This window comes from Myiozetetes cayanensis, unplaced genomic scaffold (genome assembly GCF_022539395.1).
Source record: "Myiozetetes cayanensis isolate MyiCay16 unplaced genomic scaffold, myiCay2020 scf1, whole genome shotgun sequence".
Classification (NCBI taxonomy): Eukaryota; Metazoa; Chordata; class Aves; order Passeriformes; family Tyrannidae; genus Myiozetetes; species Myiozetetes cayanensis.
The window spans coordinates 65,857,854-65,865,510 of NW_026086604.1; the positions used below are offsets into that span (position 1 = coordinate 65,857,854).

General features: G+C 42.9%; 1 protein-coding gene across 4 annotated transcripts; it reads left to right on the top strand.

The window, feature by feature from the left end:
- The first annotated feature begins 2,291 nt into the window (after window positions 1-2,291).
- CUNH18orf21 (chromosome unknown C18orf21 homolog) lies at window positions 2,292-7,657 on the top strand. Of its 4 annotated transcripts, none has more exons than XM_050307480.1 (5): window positions 2,292-2,380; window positions 2,579-2,601; window positions 3,346-3,545; window positions 6,823-7,031; window positions 7,464-7,657. In XM_050307480.1, the coding sequence occupies exons 1-5, from the start codon at window positions 2,304-2,306 to the stop codon at window positions 7,615-7,617; spliced, it is 663 nt and encodes a 220-aa protein (XP_050163437.1). In that variant the 5' UTR covers window positions 2,292-2,303; the 3' UTR covers window positions 7,618-7,657. The 4 variants fall into 4 exon arrangements, with proteins under 4 accessions (XP_050163437.1, XP_050163448.1, XP_050163470.1 ...); XM_050307491.1 differs by having other exon boundaries at window positions 3,346-3,413; XM_050307513.1 differs by having other exon boundaries at window positions 2,324-2,415.

Below are 7,657 nucleotides of genomic sequence, written 5' to 3' on the forward strand. Positions count from 1 at the left end.
AAAGTACAGATGAATGCATTCTGCCTTGAAATGCAGACGAATTCACCCCATTGATGCCATAAATACTGTAGCGGGGATCTGAATGTTATCTGATTTTGAGAGTTCGGTCCTGGCAGAACTGGATGCATAGAAATACTGACTTAGCATGGGAGTTCTGCATGAAGGGGCTGGTAGAGAGCCATGAATTTAAGGCCATGGGTTTTGGTCATTTCTCCTTTGTCTCTAGAGTTCTGTTTAGCACATTCAGCACCACACCTAACATGGGAAACATCATGTGACCGGACCCGGGACAAGACACATACTGTGTATGAATGGCACGGGGAGTGGCTGTTGGCACTGCTTTTCGGACAAAGATGATCTATAATGCAAAGAGAACCCAGCGAACTACGATAAAAAAGGGAATGGTCCAGAGCTGTTTCGGGAGCAGAGAAAAAAAAAAATATAAGCATTTCAGCCAGACTGTAAGAGACCGAGAAGAAAAAAGCAGTGATGAGTGTACGAGTAGGGGGGTGGGGGACGGGGAAGCGGGTGGTGGAGAAATCAAAATTAATCCTTTGCATTGTATTAGTCACCGCTTAATAAGTAAAGCACAGTGCTTGCTAACCAGGCCACTCAGGCACTTGTTCTCACAAAAAAAAAGTTAACCCAGGGTGCTGGTGCAAGTATTCTGGCCCACCTGCACCACTCCAGGGGCAAGGAGAAGTCAGTCTGTCACCTCCAGGCAACAGAATAAATCTCCAGCACACTTCCCTTTTGCTAGGCAGAGGCTGGGAGAGAACATGGCATTATCTTGCTGTACCATTCTTTCTCTGCAACCAACTCTCCTAGGGAGCAAGCATGGTTCAAAAATTATAAAAACAGACCCACCCTTCAAAAAAGTGTTGGAAGTATTTTTCCTTAAGTGTGTTCAAAAAATACATTCATTTTTCCCCCACCACTATTAATAACCAGGAATATTTATTTTGCAAAAAAAAATCTGTTGACTGATGAACACTGGTTGTGCTTTAAATAGATATTATACGACATCTCTGCCCTTCCACTTAGGAAAGATAGAGTTCACATAAAAACTAGGATCAACAAAGCCAGCAACACGGCAACAAAAATTTAATATTGAAAGGTTCATTTAAAAAAATTATTTTCAATTCAAAGGTAAAATCAGCAGAGGCCCTAATTGTAGCTATTAGGAACATGTCATTAACAAGCCCAGATTTACTGACTGCATTGTAAAGCTCTATTAAAGGAAGCCCTGAAATTCCTTTTTCCCCATGCTTTTTCTATGTCTAAAGCCTTCAGCTATTCCATACTAGAAAATAAGAAATAATTGTATTTATTCAAATTCCTTGATAGAATATCGAAGCCTGCTCAGCTGAATACCTCTCCTAAATGAACACCATTACCAACAGATCAAAGGAGAAAAACATCTAGCAAATGAATGGGGCCGAGGACACACATCAAACGCTGAAAAGCTGAGTGTTTTGTTTTTTAGATTTTTGTTTGGTTTTTTGTTTGTTTTTTTGTTTTTTTCTTTTTTCTAATGGTAGCACATTTGCAGAGCGACAAAGCAAAGTGTGCAGTTGCCGAAATTCATAGAAGGGCACCTCAGATAGAGCGGTCGGCGGGTTAAGTTCAGCACTCCCGAGCATCAGGCGTCACTCTGGAGCTGCTGCTGCTGCAAATCCTTCACGTGACAATTCCTGACAGAGACATCCGTGGGGTTTGGGTTTTGGTGGGTTTTTTTTTGTTGTGTTTTGGTTTGGTTTGTTTTTTTTTTTTTTCATAGAATCACAGAATCGTTAGGGTTGGAAGGGACCCCAAGGCAGGGTCACCCGGAGCAGGTGACACACAGGAACGCGTCCAGGTGCGTTTGGAATGTCTCCAGAGAGAGGGAGACTGCGTGACGTAGCCCGTTCCAGAGCTCTGCCACCCTCAACGCAAATAAGTTCTCCCTCATGTTTTTTTTTCCCCTAGGATGAAAGTTTCCTTCCCTACAGGAAAAACTTTTCCCGCCGCTGGAGACACAGGCGGTTCCCGAGCACGCACTCCCCGTTCCGCGCGGTGAGGGCCGGGCTCGGCTCCCGCCCGGCTCCTCCGCCCGCCGATCCCCCGGGGCGGCCCGCGGGGCCCCGCCGCCGCCCTCAGCGCCGGCCCCGGCCCTTCCCCCGCTCCCGGCCCAGCGACCCGCGGTGCCGCGGGCCCGCCCGAGCCCGGTACCATGGAGCTGCGGCCGCGGGCAGCCGCCGGGGCCCGGCCGAGCGCTGCACATCGGCCGTGCTTCCCTTCCGGCGGGGCGGGCGCTCGGCGCCATGGGGCGGCGGCGGCTGCTGGCGGCGGCGGCGGCGCGGCTGGCGGGAGCGTGCCCGGGACAGGCGCGGTTCCTGCTGTAAGGAGCCTGCCGGGACAGGCGCGGTTCCTGCTGTAAGGAGCCTGCCGGGACAGGCGCGGTTCCTGCTGTAAGGAGCCGCGCCGGGGGTAGGGGCGGGCGGGCAGGCGGCAGGGAGAGCGCGGTGGTGACGCGCGGGGTGTCCCCGCCCGGTGGCGGTGCCGTGACGCTTTCCCTCTCTCTCTCTCATTCCCGCAGGTGGACTCTCCGCAGCTCCCGAGGCGAGTGAGGGTCCCCGGGCACACACGGTGGTACCGGGGCCGGAGGAGAGGGGCTTCGGAGCAGGGCGCTCCGGGATCTCCATCGGAGGCTCCTGCGGTGGGAGGGCAGCGCAGAGGTTGCCGAGGGGCAGGAGCGTGGGAATGCCGGCTTTCCCTTTTCCACCATTATCCCCCTTCCCTTTGCACTGCCCCCGGAGGGCTGTGCCGCGCTGTGCTCCGGGCTGCCGGAGAGCAGGGGCCAGGTGTTCCTCGGCCATGTAGAGAGAGAGGGGCTCGGGTCCGGCTCCGGCAGCAGGAGCTGACAAAGCAGATGCGGGAGCCTCTTAATGGATCCGAAAATTATTTCAAAGCGTTCCTTTATCCCAGGCTGAGGTGCGGTCGTTTTCTCGCAGTTAAGATGGGCAAAGAGCTTTACAACATTTTGGTGTCCCTGATCTGGCAAGAGCGTGCCTGTAGGGAGCTCCTTGCAGAATTGTGAGCCTCCTTTGCTAAAAGATTTTTAGACAGGAATTCCATTTTTCAGTAAAATTGCAGTTACATATTGTGTAAACTTACACCATAACCATAACCTTACCCTGAATTGTGCTTGGCTGAGCACATATTGGTGCCCAGCTTCCTGCGGCATCCTAGTTGTATCTTAAACATAAAAACAGGTACCTAGGTATTGTTGCAACTGGAACGTACTGTATGAATCTTTGCTTATAAAAATAATTATTTCATCCTTTTACCTTTATTTATCTGTAGCTAATGATCGTGGATTAGAAAGGATATGTCCTTACTGCTTCCAGTTCCTGGTTCCTGACGGCTACCGGGTGCGTCTCAAACCAAAGATGAAAGTGTCTCCACAGATAGAAAAAATTCTTAAGCGAGAAGCGAAGAACCATAAACTTAACATGAAACAGACAAAGCTTTTGAAAAAGTACAGGGAGTCAAGAAGTGTTCTGGTAAGGACATTTATTTGGGACTGACAGGTACATTACATTTCTCTACATTTCATGTCCCTATTTCAGTGGCATAAAAAAGAAGATACAGAAACCTTTCTCTCAGAAGAGGAGCCCGCACCTACACATTTCTTTTTCATGAGCATATGACTCTTTCTTTTGGAATAATTTCATAATCAAAATTTTTAAAAGCTACCCTCCCCAATAGATAAATCACGAACAATGACAAGAACAGTTAGATTCCCCTCCAAAAAAACCCCACAACCCCACATTGTCAGAAGCTACACAAACAGCTCTGCCTTCCCTATGATATCTTTAGCAGCAGTCTGGGTAGGCTCTGCAGATGTCTAAGCTCTTGCTGAAAATTAAGTAATCTTTTCCTTCCAGCAGGTCTGGTATTTCCACTGTCAGCTACTGTATCATTAGCATAGCTTTGCAAAAAATGGCAGGAATAGCAGATTTCTGCCTGTTCTTTTTTTTCCTACAAATGTGGCAGAACTAGGACCAGATGCAGAGCTTTAATACAGCCGTGTTGTAGATCCTAAATCCATTGCTAAGAATACTCCCATACCTAAGAAGCAAAACATGTCATTGACTGAAGTCAGGCTTGTTGTGATAACTTGACATTTACTGCCTTTGTTTCAATTTTATTAGTTGTTAAATTGAGGAAATATATTTTTACACAGGCTGTATTTCATTTATTTCACTAGACTCATGGCTACATCAGATTATTGTTACCTTCTGTATTAATTGATTTTTTTACATTTGTCTGAATATTACTGTTTATGTGAAATATTTCAGAACTACGGAGGTAATTTCAACAAGCTGATGTTGCTCTTGGGGCTTCAGTTATTTTTCCTAGAAGTACTCAGGAATGTGAGCTTAAATTACTATTTTTTATAATAACTACTATTTGAAGAATAATAGTATACATTTAATCTAGTGTTGCCAAGGTATGTACTAGTTTTAGAACGTGTTATGTGAATGGCTGTTGTAATAAATGAAGCAGCACCCTACTGTGCACAGCAGTTGCTGGCACACTTGGTATTTTCTTGGATTAGAGTCTACTGGTTTGGGGAGTAAAATTTGTGAAACCAAAAATTATTAAAGAGTTAATAAAACAAAACTAAACTGAGGAAATATCTCCGAGGTTCTCGACTGTGAGAGCAAAATAAGATGTTCCATAAATCACTTTCCCCAAATTGTAAATCATAGTTGAGTTTCAGAAAGGATATCTGAAAAGGTTCTTCACCCAGGGGGTAAAGCACTGGAACAGGCTCCCCAGGGAAGTGGTCACAGCACCAAGGCTAACAGAGTTCAAAAAGCATTTGGACAATGCTCTCAGGCACATGGTGTGATTCTTGGGGCTGTCCTGTTCAGGGCCAGGGGTCGGACTTTGATGATGCTTGTGGGTGCCTTCCAATTCAGGGTATTCTGAGATTCTGTGAGCTGAAATCTTGGCTTTATTTTTCTGGGATCACAAACATTTAAGGGTATCTTAAGAACCGTCTCTTTAAGCAACTGATGAACATGAAATTATGATGGGTTCTTAGACTTATTCTGTAGCTGGAGAGGGTTTGTAAGGACGCACCTTGCATTCATATAAGTAGTTTAAAATTCAGTTTCAAAGAGGTCCAGTGTAAACTCTGGGTAATATTTTAATCTTGGTATGTAATTACAGTTTGCTGCACTTTTGTTCTGTTCAGTTTGCATTTGTCCTACGGATTATGGTTTAAATGTTTCTCGTCTTAGTCTTTAAAATGCTGTCAGCAACTGGCAGCTTTCAAAATTAGCAATGTAGATCCCTGTAATCTAATACCTGAGACTTGTGAAAATGAAAAGTCAAGTGTGGTTGAAAATTAAAGTGAGCAACAATGTGACAGGTTGTACCTCTGATACCTTTCTTAGCAAGTTGAGCTTGATTTTAGTCTATTTTTGCTATGAAAAGGCATATAACATAGGGACTGTTTGGGGGCTTTAAAATTTTTGGACTTAATTGTGGATCCAGTTCACGGAACAGAAACTTGCTCTGAAGTGCTATTATTAATCCAGTAATTCCTGCATTGTAAGGTGGTCACCTCCAGTTATATTCCACAGTGTGCTAAGTCACCATGTGATGCTGGGTTTTTTCCTACCTGAATTACATTTAGAGGAACTAAAAATACATCAATATCTGAGCATCAGAAGTTAATGTTATTTCTTTTTTTTTTTTTTTAGTTCATTAGACTGACAAAATAATATCTAGAGACAGTCAAAATACCTAAGTAACTGAAAAATTTCATTTCGGCATCTCTAAATGCATTTTTTTCCTAAACAATCTGAATTTAGTTAAATTTACACACTTTGAAATGAAGAATGATTTGGTATAAATGTTTTCAAAACTGCTTAGACATTTTTGTGACAGTCTGTTGAGTATGGTTTTTTAACCAGAAACATCACGTAACTGTTTCTCTGTCAGTGTAATTGTGTGCCTCAGAAAGTTGTCTGGCTGTATTACTCTCATGTCTCTTAATATGGGTAGTTACCATGGCAGTAAGGAATATCAGGAATATCTGACAGTCTCTGTGACTGTCTGACATTATCTGTTCTGATGCACCTCTCAACTTACTGCACTGCTGGAAGTTCCCTGCAGCCTAGAAGTAAACAGAGAGCAGAAAAGAGAAAGTGCCCTTTGTTCAGAACATCCTCCTTATTGTAGTATTTTTGCCCTAATAGAAACCCTCATCTTTGTTCACTGAGACTTGATGTTACTGGTTAAACAGATGACAGTTTTTGGGAGTTTGGATCTCAAGACTCCCTGGAAAGTGTCCAATATGACTTTATCAGGGGTACAATATGCTAATGAATTTAGATCATATGGTGTGTCGTGCTTTTTAGCTAAGTACAAGTACCTCTAATGTACAGGGGTGCTCTTTTATACTCAGTGTATCTTGCATGCCCAAGATACCATATATCCAGTTCAGTTACTCTTTCATCTTTCTGTCTTGACAGGGTTGTTCTCTGTATTTCACTGTACAATTTTAAGTTCAGAGTGACAGGTCTTCTGAAATTAGTTGCCAGGGAATTGGAGTAATTTCCAGATAAACTCATAGGAAGTGTTTGGCTTAAGAAATCTGAATTAAAATACTAGCTGTAAAGTATATGTTACTTTTCAATATCTCATGTTTTACTTAAGCAAATATTTAATTTGTGTCATGGTATTTGGAGAACACTTTGAATAATTCTTAAAATGGCTTTATAGCATCAAGAAGGCTTGATATTTCTTTTCTTCTCTCCATAGTTAGTTACTTGCAAATCATGCAACAAAACAACAAGACATTATGGTGAAAGCAGGGATTTTCTGTCAACCAAGACACAAAATTCTGGCACTCCAAGTATGAAATCTAGCCTCAAGACACCAGATGTAAAAATTCCATCTTCGAAGAAAATGACACCTGTAAGCTCCAGTAGGTTGGGATCTAAAGGCAACAGTCCCTCAACGCTTCCCAGGTACCTATTTCTCCCCTATTGAAAGAAGCACTTTGCCAAGTAGAGTGTATTATGTCTTGATAATTTTAGATCAGTCATTTAGTAAACTTTAAATTGATAACTAAGTGTTTTTCTCAGAAGTGTGGTTGAGATCAATGTTAACTTTCCAACCTTTAAAATCAAAGATTCTCATGAAAACCCACTGTGTGCAAAAGAATGCTCAGTTATGTTGGTGTCATTAATGTGAAATGTCTGTCTTAAATTTTGCATAACAAAGTTATACTTCTGACTGCTTTCACATGAAAATACACTACTTACCTTGAATTTTTTTCACCCAAATTATATATGAAAGTAAAGTACACTTTCACATATATGTGAAAGTAAACTTTCACGGTTACTTTATGTTAATTCTGATTTCTCACCTTTAAGACATTTGAGTCTTTTGTTTTTCAGAACACGTGAATCTGGACAGGCAACAAGCAACTCTGCTTCCAGAACTCCCCGAAACTCCAGATTTCACTTTTCTAAGCTAAAACAGATGCTCGATCTAGAAGAAAAAGAGAGAAGCCAGAAGGCAGATTTCAAGGCCTTCTTGACTTTACTTTAGTTCTGTATTATTTCAAAGTAATAAAGATTATAGCAATAAA

Excerpts from the sequence above, each read along its gene's own strand:
- CUNH18orf21 (XM_050307480.1), top strand. The coding sequence starts at position 2,304 with ATGGGGCGGCGGCGGCTGCTGGCGGCGGCGGCGGCGCGGCTGGCGGGA. Across the intron at positions 2,381-2,578 it reads GGACAGGCGCGGTTCCTGCT|GTGGACTCTCCGCAGCTCCC; the intron begins GTAAGGAGCCTG and ends TCATTCCCGCAG. Across the intron at positions 3,546-6,822 it reads GGGAGTCAAGAAGTGTTCTG|TTAGTTACTTGCAAATCATG; the intron begins GTAAGGACATTT and ends TTCTCTCCATAG.